The 20,408-nt window shown below is 38.9% G+C and overlaps 1 protein-coding gene and 1 long non-coding RNA gene across 2 annotated transcripts; one reads left to right on the forward strand and one right to left on the reverse strand.

Moving 5' to 3' along the window:
• Nucleotides 1–178: 178 nt before the first annotated feature.
• On the forward strand, nt 179–15,322 carry RAB32 (RAB32, member RAS oncogene family). The gene is made up of 3 exons (XM_005883715.2): nt 179–390; nt 10,301–10,578; nt 14,449–15,322. The coding sequence occupies exons 1-3, from the start codon at nt 348–350 to the stop codon at nt 14,596–14,598; spliced, it is 471 nt and encodes a 156-aa protein (XP_005883777.2). The 5' UTR covers nt 179–347; the 3' UTR covers nt 14,599–15,322.
• LOC106724327 lies at nt 15,209–17,361 on the reverse strand. The gene is made up of 2 exons (XR_001360083.1): nt 16,842–17,361; nt 15,209–16,603 (listed from the first exon to the last, which is right to left on the reverse strand). It is a non-coding gene; the product is annotated as an uncharacterized LOC106724327 (long non-coding RNA).
• Nucleotides 17,362–20,408: the final 3,047 nt, after the last annotated feature.

Consider the following 20,408-nt stretch of genomic DNA (forward strand, 5'->3'; position numbering starts at 1 on the left):
GCACGGTTAGAACAGAGACTAAATCCACGGGGGAGGGACGCGGTCGGGTGGACCCAGTGGGGCAGGACAGTGCGCCGCGCGGTAGCTGGGGAAGTTAGCGGTGGGACCAGGGAAGTCAGTGCAGGAAGCAGGAGCCTGCGGAGATGCTCTGCTAAGTCCGCGGAGGGCCTTCCATATCCCAGGGATGGAAAAGAGCCCTCCACTCCGCTCCGCGCCCACCTGGCCCCGGGTGAGGAAGCCTAGAGGCCTTTCCAGAAGTTTGAACTCGGAACGTGGACCCGCTCATAAGCACCAGGAGGAGTCCCCGGAGGGGGGCCGGCTGCTCCATTCAGCTTCCACCTTCCCAGATGAGAACTGAAGTCCCTGACTTACCCAAAGTTACACTTCTAGGTAGGGACACAAGCAACCTCGAGACCAGGTTCCTTTCCAGAAGGTTTTTCACCCTCTGCCTGGGATCCCAGACTCTGCTTCATGAGTGAAACTCCCCTCTGCAAGTACTGCTCTCAGTTCGAGGCGAGGCCACCCAGGGGAAGGTTTTGGAAGGCATCTCTGGAAACTTGTTGCTCCTCCTTCTCTCTCTAAACCAGCGCCCCACCCCTGCACCCGCTTCCCCCATCTGTTTTCCTGGCATTTGCTTTCAGCTGTCATTTTGGAGCATAACACCCGTCTCTGAGGGGTACCTCTTCTTGCTCTAATTTGTGAACTCTGGGTGGTGGGGTGGCTGGGATGTGGGTATTAAAAAAGATGTCAACTTTTGGAAAGTTTAAATATGGAAGTGGTACCCTGTTCAATTATTAGCCGGTGCTAAGAAGCTCAGCATTTGCCTGGGAGCATGTTCAGGGTTGGAGAGGCCATCCTTGATCCTATAAATGCATAAACCGAAGCCCATACCTTCTATGGTCACCCAGCTGGTAGAGGACAGGGACTGTGGGGACGCAGGTCTGTGCACTAGGTAGTGCACTATTCATCCAAAGCTTATTGCATATGAGAAAGTATTGAAAAGTTATAACCCAGGTACTCAGTTACTTAAGAACAGACTTCCCAACTTCAGATATGAGAATAAATTTATGTTCATCAGTCCCTCAGAGAAAGGGGGACCATCAGCTGGGTGTTTCGGTTCCAGAAAACCAAAAGTTCGTTTGAAAAGTCATCTTTTGAAGCCAGAGGCTTCTTTCGAAACACTTCCTGCTATTTCATAGAACACTTCTGAACAGTAGTATTGCTTTATGACTGTCCTGGGTCCTAACGGTTGTCGTGCCATGTGATATTCATTCTCCCGGAATCTTCAGTGTAGCTGTAGATTGCCATGAAGGTGATTTTAAACCCCTGCGTAAGAGGCTTGTTGACTTTGCATTAGTCTTCATTTAAATAACGTGGTATTTAGCTATTAAATTATGATTAGGCCCCAGTGCAGGCAAATAAAAGGTTTATACAGCATACAGTGGGGCCTTGACTTACGAGTTTAATTTGTTCCGAGACCGAGCTCGTTAAGGAGCTCGTTAACTCAAATTACTCTGTCAACTCAATCTCAAAAAACTCGTTAGTCGGGACACTCGTAAGTCAAGGCCCCACTGTAGTTGTGTTTTTAAGCTTCAAGGAAAAATGCTGATGTTTAGAGACTTGGGAAAGCAAAAACATGTTTTCTTCCTGGGTATCACCTCTTCTTTTTTCATTCTTCCTTAAAAGACCTATACATCTAGGAAGGGCACATAGTCTTTATCGGATTCTGATACATATCAGCCCAGATGGAATATCCTTGCACTTTTGCCTTAAAACACACACACACACACACACACACACACACACACACACACACAAGGGATTCCTGGATGTTAGAGACCATTCAGCCCACCATACACACCAGCAATTAACAAGATTAGACATAAACTTATGAGGTGATGGGAAATTATTAGGGTCACCTTATAAAAAAGGTTTTCAGAGATGAGAGACAAAAATAGCTTGGCTTTAACTTAAGGTTTAAAGAGCTACATCATTAACTATGTTTGGTTTGGGTATTTGAATCCTAACTCATACCATTGGAATTAAGTAGTAATGATGTAATGAAGGCCAACTGGGGGCCCACTCCAAAAAGTTCCCTTGTGGCCAAACATACTTACCTTATGTAGTAACAAAGTTGAGTCATATTTAAATCTCAAAGGATAGAAATAGTCCTTAATTGCAAAAGAGTAAGTAGAGCTGGCCACTTGATATGACTAACTTAAGGTGTGGTGTTATTACGAGCTAATTTTTCTGTTAATTTAGAGTTAGGAAATGTGGAAAAGAGATTATGTCCACTCTCTGTACTTGAGAGCTTTGGCAAGTGTGACAGGCAGGAGTTGTCCAAATGCTTTTTGTAAATGCGGCCAAGCAGTTTCAGCTAAACTCTTTAAAATAAGAAAAATAGTGACTCTTGGGTACAGGCCTTAGGAAATCCTTTCTTAACCCATCAAATGAATGTGGCTTTAAAATACAGATGCAGTTTAATATAATTTTTGTGTTAGGCAATTGCTGTCTCTTAACTCATACCTGTTTTGAGACTGCTGCTCAACACATACTGAAATATATTAAAACTAGAGGCCCGATGCACAAAATTTTGTGCACTGGCGGGGGAGGTCCCTCAGCCCAGCCTGCGCCCTCTTGCAGTCTGGGACCCCTCGTTCCTTACCGCCCGCCTGCAGCAAAGGAGGTGGGAGAGGCTCCCACCACCACTGCTGCACTTGCCAGTGAGCCCAGTTTCTGGCTGAGCAGCTCTCCCCCTGTGGGAGTGCACTGACCACCAGGGGGCAGCTCCTGCATTAAGCGTCTGCCCCCTGGTGGTCAGTGCGCATCACAGTGACTGGTTGTTCCACCATTTGGTCAATTTGCATATTAGGGTTTTATTATATAGGATATTGCAGTCTCTGGCAAGGTGTTAAAGAGAGTTTAATAAATGCATACTAAATTAAGATGTAGCAAGAGATGTCTCTAATCTTCATTTATTATATATTATAGGTGAAGTAGTATTTGACTTACTACTTATTATAAGCTTATTAGCAACTATAGAATTTTCCATGTAGGTTGAATGGCTGGTCTAGGCTAAATCTTTACAAATAAACAAACAAACAAATTTTGTCCATTTAGATCTAATATAATTCAGCCTTCATGTATTCATTGAAGTGATTTGCATTTTTAGGAGAGGCAGCTTTTTATCTCTACCCTCCTAGAGTTTTTTCAGCTGGGCCTGAGAATAAAATTGATGTAAGATAAGTTAACAGTAGAAATTTACTTAATATAAGTTTTACATGACCCAAGAGCCCTCTTAAGGAAATGAAACCCCATGTAGCAAAACATAGTTTTTTTAAAAAAATGTTTTTATTTATTTTTTTAGAGAGGAAGGGAGTAGGGAGAGAGATAGAAACATTGATGAGAGAGAAAAATCAATTGGTTGCCTCCTGCACAGCCCCTATTGGGGACTGAGCTCGAAACCTGGGCATGTGCCTTTTGGTGCATGGGTCAACATTCAACCACTGAGCCACACCAACTGGACAAAACATAAATATTTTAATATAAATTGAACAAAAAGATGCCTTTAGTTCAAAATAATCCTTATGCCAAATGGCATTTTGGGGATTAAAATTCCTTTATAAAAATCTGAGTAACACTCCTTTGGGCCATAGAACAAATCAGCAATAGCCTACTCTGAAGTTCATGTAAATATTATTAACCAAAACATAAAATGCATGCTTGGAAGACATTTTAAATTATATAAACCATACTTAGATTTAGTGTGTATTTTTTTATTCCCACCCTAAATTTGAATGTTGACCTTGATTTTCTTGTTCCAGCTTGTATATCAGTGGTTCTCAACCTTCTGGCCCTTTAGATACAGTTCCTCATGTTGTGACCCAACCATAAAATTATTTTCGTTGCTATTTCATAACTGTAATGTTGCTACTGTTATGAATCGTAATGTAAATATCTGATATGCAGGATGGTCTTAGGCAACCCCTGTGAAAGGGTCTTTCGACCGCCAAAGGGGTCGTGACCCACAGCTTGAGAACCGCTGTTGTATATTGTCAATTACTATAGGTATCTATTGGCCTGTTCTTGTCGTATTTTATAACTTTTAACCCTTTATGAACAAAATATGGACTATTCCCTCTGACATATTCTTGATATTCAAAATATAATAAAATCAGGGATTATTAATGTTCAAGTTTCTTCTAAATAAGAAGAAGCAGGGCTCTGAGGACTTAGTCTATGTAGTTTGTATAGTCTCTGTTTTAAACAGTAACTTTCCAAGGGCTTATTGGTGGTCAATTACTTAGTAACTCATTTATAGGGATTTTAAAAATATTTACTACATCTGACTCCCGTACAACTTTGCCATCCTCAGTCTTACTCAGGTTCAACTGCTTTACTGAATTACAAGCAAAGCTTATTGTCTCATTTTACATCTTTCAATCTTCCTCAATATTTGAGTCCTGAGACACTTTTGGGCACCCCAGTCTGCACTGTGCATTCACAATTGTACAGGCAGGATGGTCAGCATGATAACATATGTGTTACCCATATTGAAATTCCTTGACAATGATATGTCTATTGCCTTTCCTTATTTATTTATTTATTTATTTATTTATTTAAATATGTTACCATTCTTAGTTGCCTCAATTAACCCAAGCAAAAAGATGCTCAGGTTAGGTATATAGACAGACAACTGGTAAAAAGTACTAAACTTGACTTTGCTCCCAACCATTTGCCTAATCACTCTATTGTTTGAATTAAATTATAAACTTTTGGAGATCCCATAGTCTAAATACAGTGAGGTGTAGTAACTTGACCAAGAAAACATAGGTATCAGTAGTACTGTACAGAGACAGGTCTCATGACTGAGATATGAAAACAATCAGCTATTAATAATATGTCCGATTTGGGGTTCACTGGTGATATAACAGCGGTATAAACCCTTGTCTAAATTTGCAAATGTTCTGATCATTCTTATATTAAAGTGTATGACTCATATTTTATACTCATTATAATTATCATCTCTTTATGTTATTATCCAGAATGTTCAGTTATTATACTTCTCTTAATTATTACTTCCAAGGTAGATACTTTTTTGTTTGGCTCTATCATTTTTGTGTGTGTGCATTTCCAAACTATGGGCTTTTGATGATAACAAAACTGTTTGATGGTATATGGTTGCAGAACACACCCAGGAAAAGCAAGGTAGTAGATGCTTATCTGGTCTTCTCTGTGACATCACTGATTAAACCAGTAAAGCCATGCATTAGTCTAGAGATGCAGTGTTATTTTTAAATCTATTTTAGGAGAACTTTTATCCATCATCTATGTGTTATCCTGATCTTTCAATTTTCTTAAGCTTTTGATATGGAATTTTAATGATTCTTATTCAATTTTTAAGTGTTCCCAGGACTTCATTTTTATTCAGGTATGATGGGTCTACACATCAGGAGACTATAGCCATTGTAAACAAAGTTTGTTACTTAGGGTTCCCAAGATGAGGGAGCAGGCCTCAGCCTGCAGGACCTCCTTGGTCAGGTGGCAAGATGAGTGAGGGGAAAGCATGGGCAAGAGCCTTGATTGTGGTTTTTGTAGGAGGGGATGCGCAAGGCAGCATAGACAAGCTGAGCAAACTTAAGTTTGGGTAGTTGGAAAGATTTATTGGGGGGGACTATAGGGTGGTCCCTAGTTGTCTAATAGCTGGCTATGGGGTGATTTAGGGCCTGAGGATAGAGTCCTAGACTGCAGGAGCCTGCAAACAGGAGGCTGATGGAGGGTATGGACTCTGCATTGGTTGGTTTACATATCAAAGACATACTCTCAGCAGGTTGTCTCTAAGAACTAGCTAACCCTGGGAGGGTCAGTCCTTCCTTTAAGTCCACAAGGCCCTACGATGTCAAAGCTTCATAAAATGTAGAAAATAAAAAGCATGAGTAATATTTATTTCTAGGCATTTATTAAAATAGATTGAAAGTATACTTGCAAAGAGGAAGACTTTGAAGGCCTTAGATTTGTAACCCCAAAATAGCATATTCTTAAAATAGTAAGGATTTCACACTTAAACAACACTTACCTAATAGAGAGTGGGTAAGTTGACAAGTTTACGTTGTATTTTGGTTGAATGGTAAAAATAGTGAAAGCATAAATGTAGGGAAATTTCTGGAGGACATACAAGTTCAAGAAAAAAAAGTGCTTTAGAATTTTATTCAACTATATTGTCAAAAAAGCTTTTTGACTTTTTGCAATCCAGGAGACTAGGAATCTGTAATTTCCTCACTCTTCTTTTGAATGAGATGAACCACATAAAAATAAATGCCTAACAGCGGGTTAATTTAAGGATCTCTGTTGGTCTTTCTAACTGATAGATGACCTTACATTCTCTTCTTCCCATTCTTTACATTAACTTCTATCCAGATATTTGCCTTAAGCATCTTATGCAGTGATTTTTTTTATTGCTTCTTGAAATTAAGCTAAATCTATTAGATGTTTTTTTTGTTTTGTTTTTTTTTTTTTAGTGTGGCTATATGGTGCCTCCTCCATCAGACTCATGGGAGGTGCTTAAAATGCAGATTATTTAGCATCAAACTGTATCAACAGACTTGGCTTCATCTGCCAAACATCACCATGAAGTCAGTTATCTCACCTAGTAAGTATGTGGCTGGGCCATCCAAGGCTGGTGAGCAGAGCCATGAAGTTTTTATGGACTAAAGCTGATGTGTCACCACTCAGCTATTCCTTGGCCATATTCCATGTTTTTGTGGTTCAATCAAATGTACATGCCTTGCTGCAAGGCCAGCTAGGAAATCTAGGGCTTTTAAAAAAATTTGAGATTGCTTCTCCAAATAAAATTCTGTGATGGGATATTGGGGTAGGTAATTAGCAATCCTCCATACTTAGCAAATTAGAATTCCCAGAGGTGAGGCCTGGAAATTTGCAATTTACCAAGCCCCATGGGTGATCTGATTTATACTAAAGTTGAGGACAGTTGTTATGTCACCGAATTGCAGGGATAGGGCATGGACCCAGATATTTCTGCATCAAAGGTTTCACTGTTATGTTATCCCCCTATCATTTTACATAGGGCTCGGTGGTTGAGTGTTGACCCATGAATCAAGAGGTCACTGGTTCCATTCCTAGTCAGGGCACATGCCCGGGTTGTGGACTCAGTCCCCAGTAAGGACCGTGCAGAAGGCAGCCTATCAATGATGTTTCCCTCTCATCTCATGTTTCTCTATATATATCCCTCACTCTTCCTCTCTCTCTAAAAAAAATAAATAAGAACACATTAAAAAATAAGAAAATCAGAGAAATGAATGGAATTGTGTTCTAACATGTAACTCCTTTTACCTTCTTAGTAGTACAGTATTAAACTGTGAAATTCAGTGCATATCAAATTTACACTCAGATGGTGCTAATTTGATGCATTATCTTTTGAACTTCTTTTACTGAGAATAATACACTTATTTTATGGAAAATTATGCAAGTAAGTGCAGGGGACGGGGAATATGCAAGTAGCAGTACAGTCTATTCTCACATCGCTTTATTGGTTACTATTATGGTAGTTATTTAAGAAATTGTTTTACTTTTAACAGTACCTATAATTCTAACATGTTAAATACTAGAGTGTAATGCTGGGGCAAGTTTATAATAGCTTGATAAATTAGTAGCACAATGAGTCATAAACTTGATGCCTAAAAATAGCAAAAATACTCATGTGGTTACAAATTATAGCCCTCCTACATGTAAAACCCAAGACACATTACAACATCACATTATTACCTATATCAAGCTGTATAAAGTGTTAAATGGACATATAGTCATCCTTTTAGAACCAATGATTGGACTTAAAGTTTGGGTCTTGATCTATCAGCTGCCAACCATATCAGCTTGTTAGAAGAGCTTCATCTCTGAAGTGCACAATGAGATTTAAGGATTTTTGTAAACGGTTTTACATGCACTAATTAGAAATTATGCATTTTCATTCAATGACCTTGAGCAAGAATATGTAGCTCAGTGATACTCAGTGCGTGGGAAAAACTAAGCACTTATACTTGGAAAAGTAGGCACCAATTGTCCTAGTGCTTGATTTGATTTGTCATTGTGAAATTTATATTTTTAGTTTCAAACAACATTAAGAAACATTTAGATTATTTAGTAAGTAGGGTATGAACATAAACTATTGAGACAAACCTTAACAAACTAAAGGAAACCAGTGATTAAAATCATAAGAGAAAGCATCTCTGGCCTGTATTAGGGCTGTGCTATGGTACTTACTGCCTTGGGTCTGTTTGGAAACATGGGGACATATGGAGCAGTGCATACCCAGAAAATACTTGGCTAACAGATCAGACAGCACACTAGATAACCAATCAGCCTAGGATATTTGAGGAACTTTATTTCCCTGGGGTTTTATTTTCTCAGCTACAAAATAAGAGAGGTTTGACTAGATAATACAGGTTGTTGTCTTCCAGTTATAATATTGTCCACTTAAGTGTTTTGTCAGAAAAGCATGAAAATGTTCTCTTCCCTCCAGTAAGAAATAGCCACAGGACTGGTCAAAGAAGGTGGTGCTGCTTAAGAGTTCTCCTACCATCTGAACTACTTCCTCAGACCTATTAAGAGGAAGATCTCTCGCCCAGTCAGTGTGGCTCCATGGTTGAGTGTCCACCCATGAACCAGCAGGTCATGGTCCGATTCCTGGTCAGGGAAACATGCCAGGGTTTTGGGCAGGATCCCCAATAAGGAGTGTGTAGGAATTAACCGATCAATGATTCTCTCTCATCATTGATGTTTCTAACCCTCTCTCCTCCATTCCTCTCTCTGAAATCAATAAAATAAAATGAAATAAAAAAGAGGAAGATCTCCTGGGTCCTGCTGAGTGTCCATATTGCTGTAAACTTTAATTTTTAACAGACCCACACCACACAAAACAGAACTTATGCAGCTGTCTTTGTAGTGAATAGCTGTGGCTTTCTTCTCTGCCCAGTCCTCTCCTGTCATAGGACACAACCCAGGAGCATTCAGCGTTGCAGGAATTTCACTTATGTATTTGTGGAAAGTAGAATCTCAGAATAATAAAGACTTTTGAGGGACTAAACTTATTATTTTATCCTTCCATTATTTCATTAAACAATATCTAAAATTGCATAATGGCATAGTAGAATTTGAAGGAGAAATATATTAATTCAGGGTAGCTTTGCATTTGTTACTATCAATAAAATGTAGGTAAAGCATGTTTTTCATCATGTGTTTTACTGGAAAATGTCCTATCGCAGTGTTTTTAACATTGGTCAGAGTTATAAATCTCAGATTAGTGTTGACTGCCACTCATGTTTTCTTAGTCCTCTACTCAGTAACTTGACCGATTGAAGATATAAGCTTTAAAAGTCAAGGCAAACTGCAAGTTCAGAATGGCTGGCATCATATTTCCATAGGTGTGTGGGAGTCAGGAGACCCAGGTTCGAGTCCCATCTTCTTTAGTCATTGCTACTGAATCCTGGTCAAGCAGCTCTTTGTGTGTTTTTTTCATCTGTCAGATGAAGATAAGGATCTTTCTACTCCAAGAATAGTGTGATATCAGATAGTAAGAGCATGCTTTGCAAAGTCCTGTATGATATGGTAAGCAATAGATTCTTCCCCCCAAAATTTTTAACCTTTAAATTATTTTAAAAGTACAATATTTGAAGAACTCTGTAATTTGATCCTTCTATTAATAGCACAACCATGGTGCCACTTTTTGTTCTACAGTAATAGGTTTGCATATGTCTGCCTTCTTAAAAAAGAGCAATCTTGTATATCGAGTCAAAATCCGGTGGAGATGTGAAGGAACGATAAATATTGAGCATGAAATCATTTATCTCATGTCCAGTCCTAATCTTTTTCGTTAGCATTTAACCCACTATACTTATCTTCTTCCTGCAAGCTTCATTTTCTCCTATTCTTGTCTCTTCTTCCTCTATTCCCAGCTTTCTTTTTTCCTTTAGTACCTCTCTTCTCTTAGACCCAGGGGAGAGGAAAGTGATGGACTCTGTGCTTTAAGTACTGACCTTGATGGTTATGGAGACTGTGTTGTACAGGGGCAGAATAAAAATGAGTTACTTGTGTACTCAGGCCACATGATCAGCCACTCTGCTTTGTGAGTCAGCTCTGTGTGTATGTCCTTAATCTCACAGTTTATGTTGCTGTGGAATGGGAGATATGTGTTTATAGCATTATTCTTAGGGTCAGGGGGGTTATATCTAAATTGGGACCCTGTTTAAATTAGGAGTGTTTAACCTCTTATTATATTTTTTTCTAGGGCAGGAGCGGTTTGGCAACATGACCCGAGTCTACTATAAAGAAGCTGTTGGTGCTTTTGTAGTCTTTGATATATCGAGAGGTTCCACATTTGAGGCCGTCTTAAAATGGAAAAGTGACCTGGACAGCAAAGTCCATCTTCCAAGTGGTGGCCCTATTCCTGCTGTTCTCTTAGCTAATAAATGTGACCAGAAAAAGGAAGGTAGTCAGATTCCTGCCCAGATGGACCAGTTCTGCAAAGAACATGGCTTCACTGGATGGTTTGAAACCTCCGCAAAGGTGAGATCTGTTTTGCCTGAGTATCTGCTCTGCTGTGAGCTTGTAAATATAAAGTATTTAGGTGGACTTAGGTGAGTGCTGGTTGGAAGCCTGGAAAAAAGTTCAGTCAACAGCAGCAATGCTTAATGCTTTCAAAATTGGTTAGTGGGAGGTGAACAGGACAGATTTCACATTAAAATGAGCTATTATTCAGAGTAAATAACAAATGCCATTTTCTGTGAGCTGAGTCTTTAAGTGAAGTCTCATGCACCTAGAGTTTATGGGATGAAGCACAAGCATTTTTTAAATTTTTCCAGAAGGCTAACAAACCTAGGACCATGTCCCTCGTGAAGATGTATTTCATGTGCAAGGCTAGCAAAGGCACTGAAAAAGTCAGAGAGATGAATTTGGATGACATTTGACGAGTTTTATATTAACTGTGTATGAAATAATTTGAAAAGGAAGAAAGTATCAATATTTGTGACATGTTTCTTCATGAATAGTAGAGTGAGAATTTTTCTTTGACCCATATGGGAAGCTGGATAAAATGTTTTTTTTTGATCCTTCATGGTGTGGTAGCTCAGTTGGTTAGAGTGTTGTCCCAATATGCTAAGGTTGCAGGTTCGATCCCTGGTCAGGGCACATACAAGCATTAACCAATGAATGCATAATTAAGTGGAATAAGTTGATGTTTCTCTCTCTCTCTCTCTCTCTCTCTCTCTCTCTCTCTCTCTCCCTCTCTCCCTATATCCCAGTGATGGCGAACCTATGACACGTGTGTCAGAGGTGACACGCGAACTCATTTTTTTTGGTTGATTTTTCTTTGTTAAATGGCATTTAAATATATAAAATAAATATCAAAAATATAAATCTTTGTTTTACTATGGTTGCAAATATCAAAAAATTTCTATATGTGATACGGCACCAGCGTTAAGTTAGGGTTTTTCAAAATGCTGACACGCCGAGCTCAAAAGGTTCGCCATTACTGCTCTATCCCTCTCTCCCTTCCTCTTTCTCAAACCAATAAATAAAATAAACACACACACATAAGTCACTTTTGAAAGTCTTAACAGCCTAGATATGCAAGAAAGCAAAGGTGAAAATCACAAGCACAAAGTATTGGAGGGTGGAGGGTGCTTGTTTATGTGTGTTGGAAGTTTCACTTTAGAGGTCAAATAGCAATCAGACTTATGTTTGAGAAATTCTGTGATGACAAACAAACTCAAAACCATAAGTTTGGTGTAATCTTAGCACAATTCCAGGTTTTAGTATGCCTTCTGTGAATTTCCTATTTATATATTTTAAAAAAAAATTGTACTTACTAATCACCTACATACTACCAGGTTGTTTTTAGCTTCACCCAAAACTCACTCTAAAAGTGGAAGATTGTTTGGTGCCTCTTATGATCAGAATAACATTGAGTGATGATGGAGTCATGGGGAAAAATAGTGTCCACTGGAGGTTAAACAGAGAGGTAAACGTAGAAATAGATCTTGATGTGCATATGGATACACACAAGTATCTACTGAATGTCTGTTGAGAGGGCTTAGAAGCAATGACACCACAGAGCCAATCGCTTACAGAGTTCTCAGTAATTTTAAATGCTGCTATTCTCCAATAAAAAGAACCAGGGTTTCCTGGAGAAATGACTGGTTTCAGGACCATGGGACAAGCAAGTGAAGACATGCCTGAGATATTTTGTGGTGCCAGAAAGTAAGAAACACAAAGTGTGATGGAGACATATCACAAAGGCACAGGAGCCTGCCTATAGGAGCCCCCTTATCTAAGACAATTTGAGCAACAAAGTAAATAACATTGTAATACTATGTACACAGAATAAAATAATAATCCATGATATGAATAAATAAGTGGTAGAGAAGAGAATTGTAGAATTACAGCTGATAAATGTAGAAGGAATTATGGAAATAGAAAATCACCATTAAACACCACAGCAATAATTGTTTTAGGGAAGAATTGATTGAAGCTAAAATTAATGGAAAAAAGTATGGTGAAACATAGAATATTTACATATTTTACTTACTAAGTACATAGGGAAGAAGAGGAATATTTCAGGGAGAAACCTGAGAGATAGAACTTTAAGCAAGTGGGCCTCATACACTGACAAAGACATCACTCATGCCTTATTCCTGTCCAAAATGCATAACGAACTTAATGCCAAGGAAGCATCAAGCAGACCCAAATTAAGGGATATTCTTTGGCCAGTACTCTCTGAGAATGTCAAGTTCATGAAAGTAAGGAGACTAAGGAACTGTTCCAGATTAAAGGAGACAGGAGACATGACCACACAATTCAGCTGCTCACCTGGACAGTTGGTATAATTTGAATAAGGTTGATAGAATAATGCTGATAATACTATTATCTAATTTCATGATTTTGATAGTTGTACTCCATTTATCTAAGATGTTAACATTTGAGGAATATGGATGAAGAATGTTTAGGAATTTTTACTATTACTGCAATGTTTTTGTAAATACAATTATTTTAAAATATTAAGTTAAATATTTTAAAAATCACATATTTTGCTATGTGTTACTGATTGTCTACTTGATGACAACTTATAAATCTATTACACAAATGTGATAGGTAGTGATTCCTTAGGATAGTGTTAATGGACATCACACCTACAACATTGTTTCAGGTCAATTTACATATGACATCTAAAATTAATAATTCACACTAATAATACAGGAGAGGGGGCATGAGGACTATATAAATCAACTAAGTCCAGGGCCTGTCTCGTGCTGCCTGACACGGAACTGGGCTGACCAGAGATTTAAGCAGACCAGGAAGAGCCTCTGGACAGGGAAAACTCCTGCAAGGATTGATGAATAGCTCCTCACTCGTACATTACCGTTTACCCATACCTTAAAGCAGTGGTTCTCAACCTCCTGGCCCTTTAAATACAGCTCCTCATGTTGTGACCCCACCATAAAATTATTTCCGTTGCTACTTCATAACTGTAATGTTGCTACTGTTATGAATCGTAATGTAAATATCTGATATGCAGTATGGTCTTAGGCGACCCCTGTGAAAGGGTCGTTCGACCACCAAAGGGGTCGCGACCCGCAGGTTGAGAACCGCTGCCTTAAAGGGAAAGCACAAGGCCACAAAATATACCTAGTAATGGTTAAAGTTAATCCCAACTTTTCCCACTCTCTATTTCCCCATAGCAGCAATTTTCCATAGAAACTATAACCAGTTATAATAGATATAAGCTTAACCTCTAGAGATGGTTGGAGTCTCTTCTTCTCTCGTGAGACTCCACAAGAGAAGGAAACAAGACTACTCTGTGGAGTGGCTTTTCGTGCTTGTCCTCTCTGCTCAATAAAACCTGCTTTTCCACGTCAACCTCTTCTCTGTCTGGCTCGTGTCTTGAATTCTTACCTGTGCGAAGCCAAGAACCCCTCTGGCATCACTCAGAGATAGGGGAGCAACATGATGGATTTATCCTATTTTAATATGGTGTGGCCCCTTGACCTTTTTCTTCATAATGTATCCAGAATACTTGAATTAGATGTTCAAGGGCAGGGATGTTTTTCATTTCATTGCTTCCATTTATGTGAGTGGCAACACAGAGGGGGGTGAATATTTATTTGCAACCATCAAAATAGTTTTTTGAACCTCAGTGGCAAAAAGTTTAAAATAGGAACATCCAAAACGGTGATCTTTTGTAAAAAGAAGAGGGTTCCATAGCCACATTGCTCAGTAGCACTGAACTCTTGGCTAACACTGTAGTGTTGGAGAAGCTGATAGCTGGGTACTTATAGTGTCCCCAATGAGGAACTTTCCTAGTTCCTGTGAATATTCTTCAAGCGTTATTCTGTGGATTAATCCTCAGAATTGATCCTGTTCCTTATTTCTGCTCTACAGGACAACATCAACATAGAGGAAGCAGCCCGCTTCCTGGTGGAGAACATTCTCATGAACCAGCAAAGCTTTCCCAATGAAGACAACGATGGGGACAAAATTAAACTGCACGAGAAGGCCTTGCCAGCAGAGAGCAAATCCCAGTGTTGCTGATGTGGCTTCAGCTCCTCTCCTGCTCACCAGATGCAGCCTGACTTGGTTTCTCCATTTGGAGCAAATTCCTGAGAAGGGATTGAGGTGGTGGATGCCCTGCTCTGTGATCTTCCCAGAGCTGTGCTTAACGTGACCGTGAGGGCACTCTGGGAGCCTTAGCTGAAGTGGGTGTCGGTGTCTATCCTGAGCATGGCTCTACACCTTAGAGTGAGCACTTGGGCTTCTCTTGTTGTTGCTGCTGCCGTCAGGTGCAGGATAATGTTTACATCCTTCTTAACATCTTTGAAAATGATAATGCTCAAGATTTGGTACAAGTTGCAAGTTGTGGCTCTTAGTGTAAGCACTGGGGTGGTAATGAACTTTCCCAGCAGTCTTACAGTAATTGTACGAGCCTATATTTTTGTATTCTATCTTCACTTTTGAGGGAGGCTTTTAGACTGTTAGCCACAGAAGGCTTGAAGTTTCTGTTTAGCAAGGTTTTCCCCCTCAAAACTTCTAACTGGAGCTAGTTTTATCAGATCTATAACAGTCATGGTCAAGGAAAGGAGTTATTCAAAGGTTAGACCCAAGGTCCCATAGTATGAATTGTGAGAGAAACAAGGTTGTGTGGTTTTATATAAAGTTCTGGGCATTTAAAATATAATACATGAGGAAGGTACGTCTGGCTCACAATATTTGTATTACCATTCAATCCAATTAAGAACAGAATAAATATTTTGACTGATGTCTTTGTTTTGAATTAATGTAGCTCTACCAGGTAATATGGGGTATATTTTTATGCCTTAGAAAACTTTGTCTGTTTACTTTTACTTTTATTGTTAAGGAACTTAATGATAATCATGTGAAAGGTACAACTTCTCTTTTTCAGAGGGATATTTAAAGGTGTTTGTGACATAATCCAAAGCTAATGTGAAATGAGGTATAAAAAATGTCTTACACATTATTATGAACTTGGGTAGGAATGATCCATGCATTTATAAATAGCAGGGAAAAAAGCTAGCACAGAATTACACTTGATCTGAGAGGCACAGAATTATACTTGATCTGGGAATAAATAGTACTCATGGTCCAGAAAATGGAGCTCATTCTTCTCACCAACTGATCTTTGCCTGGGAATCACAAATATGTTTACACTAGAGGCCCAGTGCACGAATTTGTGCATGGCCAGGGTGAGGGGCCTTGGGTGGTTGACAGGCCTCCTCAGCGCCCTGGTCGAACTCCAGTCGAACTCCTGGTCAAGGGGACAATTTGCATATTGCCCTTTTATTATATAGGATGTTACATTTTTAAGTAACTCTTTGACCTTTTCTGACATGTATTCAAGGTCCTTGAGAAAGCTGGCAGAGGCTTATTTAGCTTTCAAACCAATTTACATACATAAAGAGAGAACCTACAAGTTTCAAGTGAAATACTTTCATAAAAGGTGGGGAGGAGGCAGGGGTGGGTAAAGTCTCTTCCCTTATTTTCAACAGGGAGAATTAAGCCTTATTTTTAATTTGTATTTTCCCTTACAATCAACTCAGGATAAACATTTGCTTATGTATACAAGGGAGAATATAGAGAAGCCCATAGCTTGCATATACATGTAAAAAAAAAATAACAGTAGCAATAGTAAATAACAATAACTAAATGCTTAGCTATAGGGGGAAAATAAAATGCACAAGTGTATATTATTAAAAAACAAAGTTTAGCCAAGTAAATTGGAAGGTCTAATTGTCTGTATTAAATAATTCATGAGTCCAGCAGCATTCCATTGAGCAAGTAGAAGAGTTCTCCAAAGGGCTATACAAAAAGGGACAGTTTTAATAAGAAAGGGAGCTATTAACAAAAGAAGAGAAAGGATCATTTTTAGACCAAGACATTTTGGGGGAGTGGTGGACAGCCAGAGTTTTTTATATGCAAATTGCCTCTTTTTTCAATGGGAGATGGGGGTTGGGGATGAGTAGGCCCAGGTCACACATTACCTCATTGACCAGAGAATTTCGGAGTGGTTAACAAAGATTACCTTTCTGAGCCCTGGCCTGTTTGGCTCAGTGGATGGAGCGTCAGCCTGGGGACTCAAGGGTCCCAGGTTCGATTCCGGTCAAGGGCGTGTACCTTGGTTGCGGGCACATACCCAGTGGGGAGTGTGCGGGATGCAGCTGATCCATGTTTCTCTCTCATCGATGTTTCTAACTCTCTATCCCTCTCCCTTCCTCTCTGTAAAAAATCAACAAAATATATATATTTTTTAAAAAGATTACCTTTCTGAGAGGGACTGAAACAGCAATAGGTCAGGTATTAAATCTAAGTTTTTTGTCATTGGCTTTAGCATAAGTGATGGTATTTGGGGCCTGTGGTTTGCTCTTTAACAATACCCATACAAGGAGATACTGTGCAGCAGTATAGTAGCATTTAAATAAAAATGTGTGTTAAAAATTAAAGGCTGTGTGAGCCATTCAGAAAGATAAATACCAAATTCCTTATTGCAATTACCTCAAGTAAAGGCTAGAATTGTGGGTGTTGGTCAAAGCTGACTTGGGCTTTTTAGATAAGGTTTACATTTTTATGGTACAGTTTCATTTTAAACCTATCAGTATATTCCCTGCACTGTCACTGAAATCAAAAGGAGCCTTCCAATTGGGAACATAATACTTTTAAAATTTTAAAAACACTTTTTTTCCTCATTTATTTATTGGTCTTCCTTTACAATCAACACTTTGAAGGTTTTTTTTAAATTCTTTATTGTTTAAAGTATTACATACAGTATCACATACTTCTCCTTTTCCCCCATTGACCTCTCTCCGGCCACCCCCACCCCCTAGCACAGCCGTGGGCAAACTACGTTTGAAATGAATAAAACTAAAAAAAAAAAGACCGTACCCTTTTATGTAATGATGTTTACTTTGAATTTATATTAGTTCACACAAACACTCCATCCATGCTTTTGTTCCGGCCCTCCAGTCCAGTTTAAGAACCCATTGTGGCCCTCGAGTCAAAAAGTTTGCCCACCCCAAAAAGTTTGCCGCTAGACACTCAATGCAGGAGCTGCCCTCTGGTGGTCAGGGCGCTCTCACATGGGAGGAGCTCTGCTCAGCCACAAGCCAGGCTGACGGCTTCCAGTACAGCGGTGGTGGTGGGAGCCTCTCCCACCTCCTCAGCAGCGCTAAGGATAAAGCAAAGCAGCCATTTATCTCTCTAATCTCCTTTGTAAGAGGAACATTTAACTACTGATAAGGTACAGTCATGGTACCTCAATAAATATTTAATGACCTCCATTACATAAAAGTCAAATTAATGTGTTTCTTATTCATATTAGAAAGGTAAATACCAAATGATTCAGGTAAAAAGTACGTAAGGATCTTCTTACTGGAACCAGAAGTCAGTTTTATAGATCATTAACTATTTTCAGCAGTTTTAAGAGGGAATCTTAAGAACAAGTCAAGAAAAACCATTCTAAAATGTAAATAAAGGATGTATATACATCAACAATGAAATAAAATATTTAAATAGTTTAAAATTAACTTTATATGTCAAGAATGCAACTACTGCCAAATGTTAGTCATCTTTTGTTTTCCAACTGATAAAAATGTTGCTTATGTGTTATAATTATTTTTTTAATTTATCAAATTTTGGAGGGTAATATTGGTTAATACAAGTATAGGTGTCAGGTTTACAATTCCATAATATACCATCTGTATATTGCATTGGGTGTTCACTACCTCAAGTCAAGTCTCCTTCCATCACCATTTATTCCCCCTTTACCCTCTACTATCTCTCCCAAGTCCCCCCTTCCCCTTTGGTAATAGCCATACTGTTATCCATCTATGAGAAAAACCACTTTGAATTATCTTTATTTTTTACTACATTTAATAACACCGCCTATGATTTTGACCTTCTTGGTACATATATTAGTTCACTTGCTAAATCAGTTAACTTTCCTAAGATTAATAGCTGGAATTATTCAGCTCGGAGTTAAAAATGTACATTTACATTCACATAGGGTGAATGTTTTATTATTGCTCACTTTAGCCAGTGTTCAAGAATGTACAATTTGCCCAGCCGACATGGCTCAGTGGTCGAGCATCAACCTATGAACCAGGAGGTCACGGTTCGATTCCTGGTCAGGGCACATGCCTGGGTTTTGGGCTCAATCCACAGTGTGGGGCATGCCAGGAGACAGCCAATAAGTGATAATCTCTCATCATTGATGTTTCTATCTCTCTCTCTCTCCCTCTCCCTCTCTGAAATAATATATATATACGACAATTGTGCAATTTAAGGAACAGGCTTCATATGCATGTGAAATTATATGAACTACCCATTTCTTTGTACAGGATTTTGTATTCAAAGATGAATATATAAAGCCACCATTCTTATTTTATTTTCCAAGCTGTGTGTTTATGCTTGTATGGAAGAGGTAGAAATGTGGATGATATAGGTTAGAGTTACATATTTTTAAAAAAACTTCTAGAATGTTAGTAATTCAATCTACTGCCTCCAAACTATTACCTAAATACCATCTGGTATTGCCCTACAAGTCTATTAGCATTTCCCATATCAAACCCATATCTTTGAATTTTCTTTTCACTGCCAAACCTGCCCTAGAGGTTTAAGTGTTTATATACAGGTTGCTCCCATTAGCTCAAGGTAGAGCATTCCTATGAAACCTTTCCTAAGCCAAATGGTGGAAAGCGAAGAAGCAATTACCATCAATTTATATGGAAAAACTTTTGAGCTGTCCCAGATCCAAAAATTAACTTACCAAATCATGCTAAACAACACATACAACCTAAAATAACACTGACCTGTAGTGAAAGCAGGAATGCACAAAATAAATGGAGATGAAGCATAGATGCTCACAGTCACAGTTTGCAGTGATGGCAAACCTATGACACATGTGTCAGAGGTGACACGCGAACTCATTTTTTTGGTTGATTTTTCTTTGTTAAATGTCATTTAAATATATAAAATAAATATCAAAAATATAAGTCTTTGTTTTACTATGGTTGCAAATATCAAAAAATTTCTATATGTGACACGGCACCAGAGTTAAGTTAGGGTTTTTCAAAATGCTGACATACCGAGCTCAAAAGGTTTGCCATCACTGGTTTAGAGCAATGACAGGCCTTGATGCTGAGATACTGTGTGGTTCCCAGGAGGGAGCTTGGTGGGGCCACTCTCACACCGCCTGGGTGCACATTGCCTCTACAATGGCTGCTGCAGAACAAATGCTGGACGCTATATTCACTTTTCACAACAATTCTTCACTAAAACAATTATTACTGTAGTCTGTTTCCATCAAAAATGGTAAGAGATGATGACAGGCCTTGATGCTGAGATACTGTGTGGTTCCCAGGAGGGAGCTTGGTGGGGCCACTCTCACACCGCCTGGGTGCACATTGCCTCTACAATGGCTGCTGCAGAACAAATGCTGGACGCTATATTCACTTTTCACAACAATTCTTCACTAAAACAATTATTACTGTAGTCTGTTTCCATCAAAAATGGTAAGAGAGCCCTAGCCAGTTTGGCTCAGTGGATAGAGTGTCAGCCTGCAGACTGAAGGGTTCCGGGTGTTCAGTTCTGGTCAAGGGCACATACATTGGTTGCAGGCTTCTCCCCAACCTGGGCCCTGATCAGGGCTCGTGCAGGAGGCAACCAATTGGTGTGTTTCTCTCACATGGATATTTCTTTCCCTTTCTTTTCCACTCTCTCTAAAAATCAATGGAAAAATATCCTCGGGTGAGGATTAAAAAAAAAATGGTAAGAGAAATAGAATAAAAATTACAAAAAGAAATGGAAATATTTTTTAAAAAAATAAGAGAACA

The sequence above is a fragment of the Myotis brandtii genome, unplaced genomic scaffold (genome assembly GCF_000412655.1).
Source record: "Myotis brandtii unplaced genomic scaffold, ASM41265v1 scaffold8, whole genome shotgun sequence".
In the NCBI taxonomy this organism is placed as follows: domain Eukaryota; kingdom Metazoa; phylum Chordata; class Mammalia; order Chiroptera; family Vespertilionidae; genus Myotis; species Myotis brandtii.